This window comes from Durio zibethinus, chromosome 6 (genome assembly GCF_047325235.1).
Source record: "Durio zibethinus cultivar Kanyao isolate XHJ-2024 chromosome 6, ASM4732523v1, whole genome shotgun sequence".
Lineage (NCBI taxonomy): Eukaryota > Viridiplantae > Streptophyta > Magnoliopsida > Malvales > Malvaceae > Durio > Durio zibethinus.
The window spans coordinates 19,872,215-19,887,268 of NC_143167.1; the positions used below are offsets into that span (position 1 = coordinate 19,872,215).

The following is a 15,054-nucleotide window of genomic DNA, read 5'->3' on the forward strand; positions in this document are numbered from 1 at the left end:
TATCAAGTAAAACCTTTAATTTATATTTTATAAATATTACTAAAACAATTAAATATCAAATTAAATTTCTTCTTACTTTGTTGAAATTAAATGATAAAATTGAGAACAAAAAGAGCGGCATTTGAAAATAGAAGACCCTCCCAAACAAAACTTACAAATCTCAACTTTGCAAATTCGAATTTCGAATTTTCCCCGATCACAAAAGGCACAAAAAAAAAACCACTTCGGCATTTCCTTTTTCGTGCTATATTATGATAGTTGGCTTCAATTTCCCTTTTTGAGTTACACCAGTTACCTCACGAACCGGTTCTCCTTTTAAGTCACAAATCTTTTTACATTTTGAATCCAACGATCCAGGATTATAGTGAACAGATCTGACCATCATAATTCAAAGAATCTCATATTTAACCCCACCACTAACGACCGTCAAGACATAACGGTAAAGTAATCTTGGATTTGGTGTATCCGAATTCGATTCCTCAGCTGTCAATAAATGACGCCCGTCAAACCTGAGCTGCCTGCAACCGCTGTCGTAGTGTTGCTGTATTATAACTGCAAAAGGAAATTTTTTATTATAATTGGTTCTCGTGCTTTGTCTAGATGTTGCACTTGTCAGGTAGGTACCACTCTTCTTGTTTTAGCTTAGCTTAGCTTTGCTTTGCTTTGCTTTTTCCTTGCTTTACTTTGTTTTTTCCTTCCTCTCTCTCTCTCTCTCTCTCTCTCTCTCTTCTTTCCTCTTTAGAGCAGGGCTGGCTGGCGGAGGCTTATAGATTCTTCAACGTCTTCTCACTCCACCGGCTGGAAGGATGGATCCTTAACTTCTTCATGTCCGCGTTGCCTCTTCTTTTTCTTTCTTTTTAACCTTACTTTTTCTTTCTGTTAACCACCATATCCGTTCCTTACTAATAATTCCCTTTCTCTGAAACCATCTTCCTGCAATCTCTACTGGGATTTTGAGCTCTTCAAATTCTTCAGTAGTGCAAATATATGCTGTTTAATAAGGTTAAACCGTCGGCGGAGTCTTAAATCATTTTCCATTACCAGTAATAAGTAGCAGTAGTTTTCCAATATCAGTAAATGGGTAACTTTTACTTCATTTCTCTTGTTTTCTGATATGGGTTTCTGAGTTGATGGTTGTTGCTTGTGTTTCTGCTAATTATATGTGCTCCCCACATCAAAACTTTTCGTACTTTTTCCCTGAATCTTCTCACCCTTGCATTCCCAACTTCCACTTTTTACTAGATTTGCTTACCCACTTCCATTTAATCTCAATCTTCTGCCTTTAGTGCTAGTTTGGAACCAAAAGGTCTAAAATTTAACATTAAAGCTGCTGATAGGAAGAATATGGCGAAAGTTTCAGTCAAAGATGGACTTAATATTGGGGTTTTATATTTGTTTGCGATGTTGTGCAGCGTTACTGGAATTGGTGTGAACTGGGGAACACAGGCATCCCACCCTCTACCCCCAGACACTATAGTAAAGATACTAAGAGATAATGGGTTTCAAAGAGTGAAGCTTTTTGATGCAGATTATGGTACACTTAAGGCTCTGGGTAAGTCTGGGATTGAGGTCATGGTGGGAATACCAAATGACATGCTTGCTTCTGTGGGTGGCAGCATGAAGGCTGCTGAGAAATGGGTTGCCAAAAATGTTTCCCAACATATCACCTCCAATAATGTCAACATCAGGTTAGCTTTCTATTCTTTCCTTCTGTGTTTTTTTTTCCGTTCAATTCAGCTCCTATCCTGTTGCTTAGATTACAACTTTTAATGGCCAATGTCATTATTTACATCCGCTGTGGCTGGAAAAGTCAATATAATGTGTTATCCTTGTGTTTTTCTTTGAAATTCTGCTTTCCTTGATCAACCATCAATTGAATTTCATCTTTGAAAATTTCTTATTTATATACGTTGTTAAGGCCCTCCTTACTTAATTTTTGATGTGACATTTTCTCTTTTTTCGCTTTCAGTTCTGACTGCTATTTGAGCTGAAGCTTCAGTAATTAAAATTTTGGTGGTCAGTTTGAATTTAAATTTTAATATAGAATAACTAGACCTTTATGCTAAAATATCCTTTAGATTTCGGTAACCTGGTTTGATTTGACTTTGTAATTGGCACTGTATTCGTTGATGTGGTACTTTGGAAATGAAAGGATGAATTCTAATGAATTTTGCCAAAGGCAATTATGATCCCAGAATACAAGAATATAGCAAAGTTCATAAACTCTTTGAAGAAATTGTGAAAAGTTCTACTAATGAAAACGAAAGTGGTAGTCCTTTTATTTTAGGCAAGTAAACTTAATTTTTCGGAAAATAATTAGCAAAATAAATTCTATATTTTCTTGAAATATAATTAAATTAATTTTAATTTCTGAAAAGTTGTCCTAGTTTCTTAGTTGTAATTTCTTAAACTATTGTTTTGATCAAGGGTGAAGTCTGGGCTCTTGTCTCTGGTGGGAATATTACCTACAATGATTGTAGTACAATTAACCAATCACAATTCAAAATTGTGTCGGGACCATCAAAATTTTATATGGAACTCACACTTACAAGTGCTGGACCCGTAGATAATATATTTATTGTGATTTGATAATTGTAGTATTGTAGTAAAAAGAATTGTAAATGAAATGCTCCCATATATATATATATATATATATATATATCATAAGTTTAAATGTTAATGTTTTGATGATAAAATTTTAATAATACTTTGTTATAAAGAAATTATGAAAACCTTTAAAAGTTTGAATATGGAGCTCATGGAAAAATACAAATTGTAATTTTGTTAAAAAAGAATTAGCAAAATCATATTAAATAACAATATAATCTCACTTTCTTGGGGGACTGAAGGATTTAAATCTAGCTCTATGAGGAGGGGGTACATACGTCTATCATTAAGTAAAAAGCTCGGACGTTGGTATAAGATTTTAAATATAAGTTGTTTTTTTAGTCGGAACCATAAGAATATGGCCCCTTTGTTTTTGATCCTTGCTTTGACCCTATCTCAATGAGTTTGGTCCTTGCCTTTTCCCTATGTAGTCATTCATTATGGCATTTTTTTTTATCTAAATCAATCAAGTTAACATTCTTTCTTTATTATTATTATTTTGAAAAGCAAAGTAAGAATATTCATATGATCAATAAATTTTGGTCAAATTCTGGATTTAGTCCCTTCATATAATTTGCATAAATTGAGAACCTTTATTCTCAAAATTTGTTAATGTAAATCAAATTGTTAACATCATCAAACTTCCATTAAGATCATTAAGATTGTTGATGTATGTGTTGATTGTATTGATGTGTCATTGATCAAACTAATGGTGTTAGGTTGGAATTTTTGGAGATATTAAGATTTAAATTGTCATGTCGCTTTTTAGGTGGCTACATGACATGTTTTGGCCCAAGGCAACCATTTTTTCTTGAATTTGTTTTCCTAGTCCTTGTTATAATCTTATATTAAATGCAAATTAAGCACAAATTAAGGTATCTTATTCCAAATAAAACACTAAGAGAAAGAAAAGAGAGGGAATGAAACGAAGAGGAAGGAGGGAGGAAGAAAGACAAGAAATGAGATTAGAATGCATCAAAGGCAGTTGGGTAAATGAAGGAGAAAAAGTCTTTGATGCTGGTGACAAGCGGTGGTGCTGTTAAGCACCTGAAAGTTTAACACCAAAAAAGCTATGCAACACTTTTTTAATTTTTAAAATTCTCCAAAATTCTAGCCAAGCACCAAACAACGCAACATCAGTTGGGTTAATGCCATGTTAGCATGGTCAATGCACATGTCAACAATCTTTGTTGAGGAAGCTTAATGGTTTTAATGATTGGACTACCATTGAAAAATTTTGAGAGTATAGGGACTCAATTTATATGAATTATATTAGACTGACTAAGTTTTGGTAAATTATGGGGACTAAATTCAGAATTTGACCATTAATTTTTGTGAATAATTGGTTCCTTGCAGACATTATTTTTTTGTCACAAAGTTATCTTATTAAATGTTTCATTGTGTTGTCAATCAATGAAACTGGTTTTAAATGATTGTTGATTGGACTGGACTGGTTTTTTAAGTTCATAACGCTTGTTTGTATTTGGCAGGTATTAGATTGAATGACCAAAGTATTCAAAAGTTTCTAGAAGTTATATAAAATAACTACTGTTTATATGAGTTTTATTTATAGCACATCTTAATAATCCTTGTAAAACATTTTAAAAGCTTGGATATGGACTTATAGATTAAACTTAACCATTTTTAATCACCTACCATTTTACCTAATATGCATGGGATGTCCATTAGAGATTCTCATTTCATCACTCATATCTCCTCCAAATTCTAAGTAATAGAAGTGATTGAATTGGGATGCAGTTAATCATATTGATTTCCAATCATTAGTGTATCTTATCCAAGGCTGCTTTTATTTTACGAGTAATGTCAAACATAGTGATTACTAGAGAATCTTTTGCATGATCTCAGGCACTCTAAACCAATTTTTTAAAGATAGGGAATAGTTTGGTACTTCTTTTCTCTTCAGGGGTCTTATTTAGTTATGATACTACTAAGCTTCAATGATCTAACTCAAATATGCTATAATCCTAGCCTTTCTCTGAATAGATGCCCTCGTGCCCGCACTCCCCCCTTCTTTCTCCCCTTTCTACTTTTCCTATCCAGATTGCTTGTATAATATAGTTTTGCATGTCATAATATCCCTACAACCTGAATTTTGATTTTGATTCATCAGGACTTTTGATACAATGTACTTCTACATATATGAGGTATTTGGGCTGGTAACCCTTTTTTCTCAGCTGAAAAGAATTTATTAATAAAGTAACCAAAAGGATTAGACTGACACTTAATTAAAATATCCTTAAAAGGCTTGTTCCTCTTTGGAAAATGGCTGTTCACCTCTAGACATGACTAGTTAGCGAAGACATACTTAATATGTAACTTAAGTTCTGTCTGGTGTTGATTTGGATGCATCGACGGTTTATCTCGTGTGGTTAAAGTTTTAAGCTTGCTATGCCTCTTCTCAGTGCAATAACCCTGCAAATTTGCTTGAAACTTCATCTTTGCTTATACAATGTTTCCCAACGACTTATGTGAGTTGACATTGATCTTTTTGGTCTTAAAACTGATTAGCTAGTCTATGAGGCAAAGCAATTGACTGGGAAATTTGGTTTGGACTGTTGCACTAACCACTTGATCAAGTATAATAACTATTCTCTTTCTAACCACTTGATTATCATTTTTGGAAATATCCCTATATATTCATGTATTTGAGCTTTTTTACAACTGCATACATCCTTAAGATGTTAGACTATGACATAAATTTTGGCATATTTCCAGGTTTTATTCTTTAATTTCCATTGCATTTTATTGTCATTTCCCCAACTTAGCTTCTGCTTTGTCTACAGATATGTTGCTGTCGGTAATGAACCTTTCTTGGAGACGTATAATGGCAGCTACCTTGGAATAACCTTCCCTGCTCTTCGGAACATCCAGTCTGCCCTGGTAAAAGCTGGGCTTGGTAGCCAAGTGAAGGTTACTGTTCCCCTCAATGCTGATGTTTATTCAAGTTCAAGTGGCTATCCATCCGGTGGTGACTTCCGTACTGATATCCATGACCTAATGCTTACAATTGTCAACTTCTTGAGTGTTAGTGGTGCTCCCTTCACAGTGAACATCTATCCCTTTATAAGCCTCTATTCTGATCCCAACTTCCCAGTCGAGTATGCATTCTTTGATGGCAATGCATCGCCACTAAATGATGGTGGGACACTATACTACAACATGTTTGATGCTAATCTCGATACTCTTGCATATGCATTACAGAAGAATGGATTTGCAAATTTGCCCATTATAGTTGGGGAGATTGGGTGGCCCACTGATGGAGACCAAAATGCTAACATAGAGTATGCCCGACGTTTCAATCAAGGTTTTATGTCTCATATTTCAGGTGGGAGGGGAACCCCAATGAGACCTGGGCCGATAGATGCATATTTATTTAGTTTGATCGATGAGGATGTTAAGAGCATTGCTCCAGGAAATTTTGAACGCCACTGGGGGACTTTTACTTTTGATGGGCAGGCCAAATATCCTCTCAACCTTGGTACTACAAACTCTGGAGCTTTAGTTCCTGCAAAAGATGTTCATTACTTGGAAAAGAAATGGTGTGTGATGAGGCCTTCAGCCAGACTTGATGACCCACAAGTGGCACCAAGTGTGAGCTATGCATGTGGGCTGGCTGACTGTACTAGCCTTGGTTATGGAACATCTTGTGGAAATCTTGATGCTAGGGGGAACATATCTTACGCCTTTAACAGTTATTTTCAGAAGAATAACCAGCTTGAAGTAGCCTGCAAATTTCCGAATCTTTCAATGATCACAAAAATCGATCCCACTCCCACAGTGGGAAATTGTAAATTTCAGGTAATGATCCAGCCGTATTATGAATCCGCTGCTGCACAAAGATATGGGTTTACCCTGAAGCAATTGGGTTTGGTTTCTGTTCTTATTCTTATTTTGCTAACGGTTCTATGAATTGGTAGGATTCTAATTGAGGTATCATTCTACAAACTATTCACAATGTTGGCTGTTGGAAGGTGTATTGAAGCTTATGAGCGATAAATGGTAAAGATGTCTTGAATTTTGCTATCCTGAAGGCAAACTTTTGAAGCTAAGGATTTTGATTTAGAATTTTAATTATTTGAGTCGGATTTAATATTTTGATGTGAGGTGGGTTTAGATGGGTTTAACATCCTGGATAGGTGGACTGGCATAGTTTCTGGTTTACAGGTTTGTTGGTCAATTCCTAAGGCCAAGGGGCCTTAATCATGTTGGTTTGGTTTTTATTTCTATTTTTGTTTTTTGTTTTATCCTATGATTAGTTATCGTTATCCCATTTATTTAGGAATAGAGATTTTAAAATAATGCGTATTCATAGGTTCTACCTTGCTTTGATTCGATATAAGTTATTTTTTGAAACTCAAGGTTATTGGGTCGGAATAAGCTTTCATACAAAAATTGTTAAGGCTGGTCAGAGTCAAATTTAGAGTGTTTTGTTTTGTTTCGTTTTAGGGTATATATAAAAATATATATTTTATTAGTTATTTAATTATATATTATATTAATAAAATTATTATTTAATATTTTAATTTAAAATATTAATTTAATAAAAAATAATATATTTATATATAATTTAGATGTAATTTCTATTAAAAATAATATTTGCATGAACATTCTATTGAATTAACATCATTGAATTAATTTTAATTAAGTCAAATATGACGCCGATTATGTGTCTGAGTCGATATCAAGAAACTATTAAGAAATGAGGTTAGAGTGAAGGGGAGTATGAATCTGTCTCGGTGCGTTTATCATCCCTACCAAGTTCATACGCTGAAGGAGTCATGCTTTCCATGGCATACTTTTTCTTTTTTTTTCTTTTTGGCTCAGCCATTAACATTCTTTGTTCAAGATAATAATAGAGGTACAACAAATGTATGATTTTACCACTTCGTGGAAAAATAAATACTAGAGAAACATAAAGTTTAGAATTTAGAACACCAGACAGTATTGCTTTGCCTGGCACATTGGGAAGGGAAGGCAAAATAATGAGAAAAGAAAAAATGAAAGAGAGTAAGGGAAGCTGTAAATAGAAAAAAACATAGAGGAGAGGAAAGATGTTAGTGGCAAAGTTGTAAATAAAATTGTTAATTTAATTGGAGTTAGTGTAGAATGCATTAGAGCTACTCAAGAACAATAGCAACAACGTTGACTATTTTTTAAATCAGTTGATAAATGATTAGAGTTAATATTTAGAGGTTATGAGTTTGAGAGAATTTAAATATATAATATTTTTTTCAGTTAGATATGTAGTTGAGTAAGGAGGTTTAAGAATAGATTAAGAACTTAAAAAAAGAACAATAGACAATTGCTTCAGCACATGTTAGGAACAGAAATAACAGCAACCCAAGTTATTCAAAATTCGATCAAAGCTTAGCTATTTAAGTTGTTTGAATGTTGGTCAAATTCATTCGATTCTTAGATAGGTTATTTATATTTTAAAGATGAACTAAATTAGGATCAAGCATTGTACAGAAGATAAGCTTTAGCTTACCTATCTAATTTTTAAACTTAATTTTTTTGTATATATGTACAACACTAAAATCGAATGAAAGGTGTTTTTTCAACCAAAACTTATGTAAAGCTAAAAGAACCTTAATTCAATCAAACTAACGAAAACGAAATCAAATAATCAATCAATAAAAAAAAGATGCAATAATTTAATATAGTTTAGTTCAACTAACCTATGTTCATAGATAAGAAAAAAGATCCATTAATTATAGAGAATTACATTAAAACAAAATCAATCTTACTCACAATTAATATTCATAAACCCTATCAATTTCTTTTAGTTCTATGAAGTATTCTTAACCCAAACAAACAAATACCCATATGCATCAATGCACTATACTTATGTGAACCATCTTAATTTTCTCTAGTCTACTCAAACATACACTGCTATAAATACATTAATATCTTACAGTCCTATCCTGTAGTCTTATGGGGTGTCTACCCAATTAAACCCTATAACTTTCTTACATCTTTTTTCTCATACCTAATCATATAAGAACTCCACATATTTATAACCATATTAATTTACCTATCAAGAATCTCTTTCCTTTTAAAATTCTTTTTGTGTAGATTTTCATATTCATTAAATAATATTTAATCAATTTCAAATAAATCACTTATGAGATTTAAGTTTGTATTTTCAATAATCTCCACCTTGGCTCAAATTTTATCAAATCATCAATTTTAATGCTAGACATACTTGGTTGCACCTACAATAGAAGTCTTATACCAATCTTCTCTATATGTCTTCACATTTTACACTTCATGCAAATTGATCTTCAAAATATGAACTTTATCTTCTCCTTTGAATAGATGTTCTCTAGGCTTACCTTTTCCCATATTTTGAACTTTCAGCTTTGATATCACTTGTTAAGATCACGATAGCTCTAATACCACTTATTATGCTAAAAAGCCCCCAATCAATTAAACAATCCAACATAGCTAAAGCGTAATCAAACAATTAATCAATCACACAAAAACAACAATCTAACGTGGTTCAGCCCAACTAACCTACATCCACGAATAAGAAAAAAGATCTATTAGTTGTATAAAATTATATCAAAATAAATCAATCTTACTCACAATTAATACCCATAGACTCTATTAATCTTTTCTAATTCTATGGAGTATTCTCAACCTAAACAAACACATATCTATGTGTACTCATGAACCATACCTATGTGAATCATCTTAATTTCCTCTAATACATTCAATCATATACTTCCCTAAAGACATTAATATTTTATAGTCCTATCCTATAATATTATGGTGTGCTTACCCAATAAAATTTTATAACTCTCTTATATCTTTTTTTCATATCTAACCATATAGAGATTTCACTTATTTATAATTATACTAACTTGTCTATTAGGAATCTCTTTCCTCTTAGAATTCTTTTTGTGCTAGTCTTATTGTCCCTCAAATAATATCTAGTCAATCCAAACAAATCTCTTATAGGATTTGAGTCACTATTCCTAACAAATTATAGTGTTCTTTGAATGGTATCAAAGTTTTTCTAAGCCTAACAGCATTTATGATTCAATGGCCTTTACAACCACATACACTTTGGCTCTATACATTATAGCTACTTTTCATTATAGAGTTATCCAAATTAATGCCACAAATTACCTTCCACTCAAATTAAATTCCAAAAATTTTCCATCTTGGTCTATATGCAACTTGACACACTTCTAAATAGCTTTATTTTATAAACTATGTTAATGGTACATATCCTAGTTCTATTCCAACATGAAACATTCGAAAAACCTTAAGTCTAAATCTAACATACATAAAATAGGTCACGTAACATGAATTGATTCCACATGCCATTGTCACTTCAATCACTGAATCAGTGATCCTTAGGATAACCACCTTTTAAGTCTTCAATTGAAAACTCAAATGGGGTTTTTTTTTATGGAAATGAGTGACCTACTTTACATATAAATTATTTTCTTAAGTGAAAAAGCCAAATGAGAAAAAGCCAAATGAGTGACCTTCAGATTGAAAATTTTTATTTTCTTAAGTGAAAATGTATAAATTATTTTCTTTTGATTAAAAACTCAATTTTTTAAGTGAAAATGAATGAATGAATTTGTTTTACTTTTTTCATCTGGTAAGCTGGTATATTTAACAAGAGCATAGGCTTCTGTTTGTTATTGCTTTGAATCTTTAGGTTTTTAAATGGCCACACAACTTTAACTTGTTGCTGAAATGCAGGAAAAATTGATATAGTCATTGGCTAAATTTTAAGAGGTTTAGAAGGAAAGAATCCCTTGCTTCTTGGGTGGTCATATAATTTCTCTCCTTGTCTCTTATAATCTTTCAAATATTAAAGCAAGGTGAGATAGGGTTTTATAGAGGAAAAAACCTTGCGAAGGATAATTTTGTAAGATAATTTTTATCTACATCTATATCTATATCTATTTTCTTTTCTTTTGATAATTTTGATCTATAAAGGAAAGATAATTTTGTTTTGATTTCTTATAGTTTATACTCTTTTCCATTTTTATATACATCTATACCAATTCTGGAAACCAAAATCCATACTTTGATGGGCATATTATATCACATTATAATAAAGTTCTTGTCCCTCATTTTATATTAGCCTAATAACATGTTAGAATCTGTATCTACTTACATTAATTGAATGAAATTTCATAATTTTTTGTTTTCAAGTCATAAAACTGAGTGGAACATCCACTGTTAGGATACTTTATGCAGCTATAAATGCTTTTATACTTTTCATCTTTTTGAAGATCTTGCAGATGACATAGTTGGACTACATTTTTGGGAGGTATATCATGTTTTTTGATCTAATAAGTTAAGGTGTAGGTTTACATTTTATTTTCAGTTTTTTAAGGTGGGGCTGTGGGTGTCTAACAAGCATTACGGGCTTAACATGACATAAATAAGGTGTAATGGTAGTTTTTAGAAAATAAAAATATTGATATGACAAGACATGATAATAAAAAATATTTTTTATATTTTAATGTAAAAATATTCAATAAATTTAAATATCGATAGTTTTTATTGATATATAATCAAATTCTTCGCAAAGCTCTCTTGTCATTATACAAAATATATCATAGGAAACTCAATGTAATTACTATCAATGTTCTATTTGTAAAACATTTATACTATTTGCATTTGTATAATATTTATGTATTTCTTTGTAAAATATTAGTATAATAGTTATATTTTGGGTTAAATATATATTTTGCCCTTGAACTTTAAAATTTTTGTCACATTGGTACCTAACGAATTTTTTTGTCATATTGGTTCTTGAACTTTCAAATCATTATTATGTTGATATTTCAAACTAATGCTATTAGTCAGTTTTGTTAATGTAGCATGAACATTCAATAAGATATTGACTCGTTTAAAAAAACTCCAGTTAGCATCGCATCATCATTACCTCGTTAGTATAAAAAAGAAAAATTAAGCAAAAGTTCTAAAAAATTTAAAAAGTTAAAAAAATATATAAAAATTCAAAAAAAAATTTAAGAATTTCTACAAAATTCTAAAAAAATCTAAAAAATTCAAATAAAAAATCTAAAAATTTCTAAAAATTTTTAAAAAAATTCTACAACCATTTAAAAAATTAAAAAAAAAGATCTAAAAATTTTAGAAAATTCAAAATAATTAAAGAAACTTGAAAATTTTCAAAAATTTTTATAAATTTTTTTATAAATTTATATTTTTTATGAAATTTAATTTTTATAATTTTAGTTGTTTTTATAATTTTTTTTATTTTTGAAAAATTTTTTATAAGTTTAAAAAGTTTCAAATTATGATTTTTTTAATTTATAAAAATATTACATATTTTTAATTTTTTATAAATTTTAAAAAAATGTTGAGAAACTGGAAATTTTTTTGAATATTTAAAAATTTTAAATTTTTTAATAATTTTTAGAAATTAAAATTTTTTATCAATTTAAAAATTTTAAAAATATTTTTACAATTTTTTAAAGAATTAAAAAAAATTAGTGTTGATTTGAATTTTTTTAAAGTTTTTTAAATTATTTTGAAGTTTTTTAAAATTTTTAGAATATTTAAAATATTGTTGGAAATTTAAAAAAAAATAATATTTTTGAGATTTTTAAAAATATTTTATAATTTTAAGAATTTTTTAAATTTTTTAGAATTATTTATAATTTTTTGAAATTAAAAATTTTTTATGGATGTTAAAAATTTTAAAAAAGCTTTATAATTTTTTTTAGAATTTTTTAGAACTTTTTTATAATTGTTTTGAATTTTTTTTAGTTTTAAAACTTTTTTGAAGTTTTTAAAAATTTTTCTTTTTATGCTAACATGGCAATGATGATGGAGTGCTGATTAGACTTTTATATATATATATATATATATATATGTTAGCAGCTTATTGGATGTTGATGGCATGTTAGTAAAATTGACTAATGACGTTAGTCCAAAGTACCAACATGATAGTGATTTGAATGTTCAGGTACCAATATGATAAAAAAAATTTAGGTATCGATGTGATAAAAATTTTAAAGTTTAGGGGTCAAATATATATATTTAACCCTTATATTTTTTAGAAATAAAAATTTTCTTATTTAATTTTTTAATGATGAACTTTTTTTCAATTTAATTCAATTTAAAATGATATTATAAGATGAATTCATTGGAATAATGATGCATTTTTTCAATTTAATTCAATACAAAAGAATTTATTTTTAAATATATAAGATATATAATTATGCACTTTTATTATAAAATAATATATCTTTAAAATAATAATGCACTTTTTTCAACTTAATTTCAATATAAAAGAATTCATTTTTAAATATATAGGATATATAATTGTTTAAAAAATGCTAAGGATCATGCTTGGCTTAATCACTAAATATATTGGTCTTATTAATAGTTTTATTAAATTAGAAAATTTGATCCAAACATGCCCTTCCCAAAATCATGTAAGAGGCCTAAATTTTTTTCTTTCTTCTCTTTTTGTTTTTTTTTTTCTTTCATATTTTCCTCTCTTTTTCTTCATTTTTCTTCTCCTCTTTTTTCGGACACTTACTGAGTTTTCAATTGCTATTTTTCATTGCTAGTCGTTGTCCACTAACATTGGAATTCCTTAAAAAAAAAATGTTAGCAAATTCCTTTTAGCCTTGTTTTTCTTCCTATCCAATTAGATTATCCAAAAACCAAATAAAAAATCATAGATCTTAAAAAATATATTTAGCTTTCTTCATTTTTTTTTTTCAGTTTTTGGAGCCTACTCGTGCGAGACAAGTCTTAACTATGTCAAGATCATGTTTAAAGTAAATTTTATGTTTTTGCCCTGCTCTAGAGTATTTGATACGTATTTTGGTGTGTTGGTGACATGTTTGTGTCAAATAAGAATACCGAGGGCTTGCTGCAACCTTCGTACTTCCCAAGTGTTTAACAACTATCATGGAATAAGTTGTTTAGTTCTTAGATTAACTTTCAAACTTTTTTATTTAAAGATCTTAATGAAATTGGATTCTTCTTGTTAACCTTGGATTAAGTCATTCTTATTATTACTTCTAGAAATAAAATTTGATTTGTAATTTTACACACAGTAAACACTTACTAAAGTTATTAATTTCATACATATTATTGGTGTAAAATTTGATTATGTTTGAGGGAGAAAAAAAGAAAACTTTGATTTTGTTTTTAAGTACTGGGAAAAGCAATATTGAATTAAGTACAAACATGGAAATAAAGACAAAGATGCAAACAAAGAAAACATTTGAATTGGAAAAGAATTTCAAGATTCTCTTTTATTTTATACGAAACAGAATGGCACATAAACAAGCATTTAACATAGATGCCAACAATGAATTTTTTTTTTATTCTCATAATTTTGTGTGGCATTTTGGATTGAGTGAGATTAGTGATTGATTCTTTTAGTTATTTAACAATTAGAATGCTTTGGAGGGAAGCACTTGAAGTTAAATAATCTAAAAATATAAAATCATATTTTAATGTGCTATAGGGCTTCCTTTTTTATGTATATAGGTGAATATAACTTTAAGGTCTCTATATTTTATTTTAGTGTTTAGTGAAGGTAAATTGTTTAAAAGAAGAAAAATCTAGCTTCCAAGAAAAAAGTTTTACATTTGTATAATTTTTTTGTATTGATGTTAGAGTTATTTGTTTACCTATTTTTTAGGATTTAAGATTTTGATATTATGATAAAATGTACATGTGCTAATTTCTAGATATACAGATTATATAAGAATAATGTACAATATTATAAGTACAAACATCATTGGAATATCTTTGCTACTTTTTATGACTTAAGCTTGTCTTTGAGATGTTTGATATTGCATTATGTTTGATTGTTGTGTGATTGCTTAATATTTATATATTTTGTTGTTTACTCCATTTTTTATTATGACAAAAAAAAAGAAAATTTGATATTAAAGAAAATTTAAAAATTAGACATTTGAGTATCGAGAATTCAAAATTGCTTGTGATTGGAATAAACAGCTATAAAACGAAAATTATGAAACTTGGAACCAACAACCATATGTATATATTATTATAAGTATGTGCACATGTTATTATAAGTGTATATACATGTTACTATAAGTATAGAAGAGAGATTTACTTACACCAATGTAAGTGTTGCATTTTTTTTTTATACTTGGATTGATATTCATAACACTTACACTTAGCTATTTTTATCCAATGATAAAAAAAAATTGATACTTACACTGATGTAAATAGATCCCTACTCATAAGTATATGTATATATTACTATAATTATATGTGTATATTATTATATGTACATTAATTATTCTATGAAAATATTGAGACTTAAGATCAACAATTATATGTATATGTTAGTATAAAAATATATACATGTTATTATAATTATATGTACATGTTGCTATGATTATATGTACATGTTGCTATAAGTATATGTAT

The 15,054-nt window shown here is 29.1% G+C and overlaps 1 protein-coding gene across 2 annotated transcripts; it reads left to right on the forward strand.

Annotated features, from left to right (window-relative positions):
- Positions 1-665: 665 nt before the first annotated feature.
- LOC111285347 (O-Glycosyl hydrolases family 17 protein) lies at positions 666-6,965 on the forward strand. 2 transcript variants are annotated; one of them, XM_022874756.2, is made up of 3 exons: positions 666-1,688; positions 5,412-6,426; positions 6,546-6,965. In XM_022874756.2, the coding sequence occupies exons 1-3, from the start codon at positions 1,345-1,347 to the stop codon at positions 6,555-6,557; spliced, it is 1,371 nt and encodes a 456-aa protein (XP_022730491.2). In that variant the 5' UTR covers positions 666-1,344; the 3' UTR covers positions 6,558-6,965. The 2 variants fall into 2 exon arrangements, with proteins under 2 accessions (XP_022730491.2, XP_022730490.2); XM_022874755.2 differs by having other exon boundaries at positions 1,204-1,688; positions 5,412-6,651.
- Positions 6,966-15,054: the final 8,089 nt, after the last annotated feature.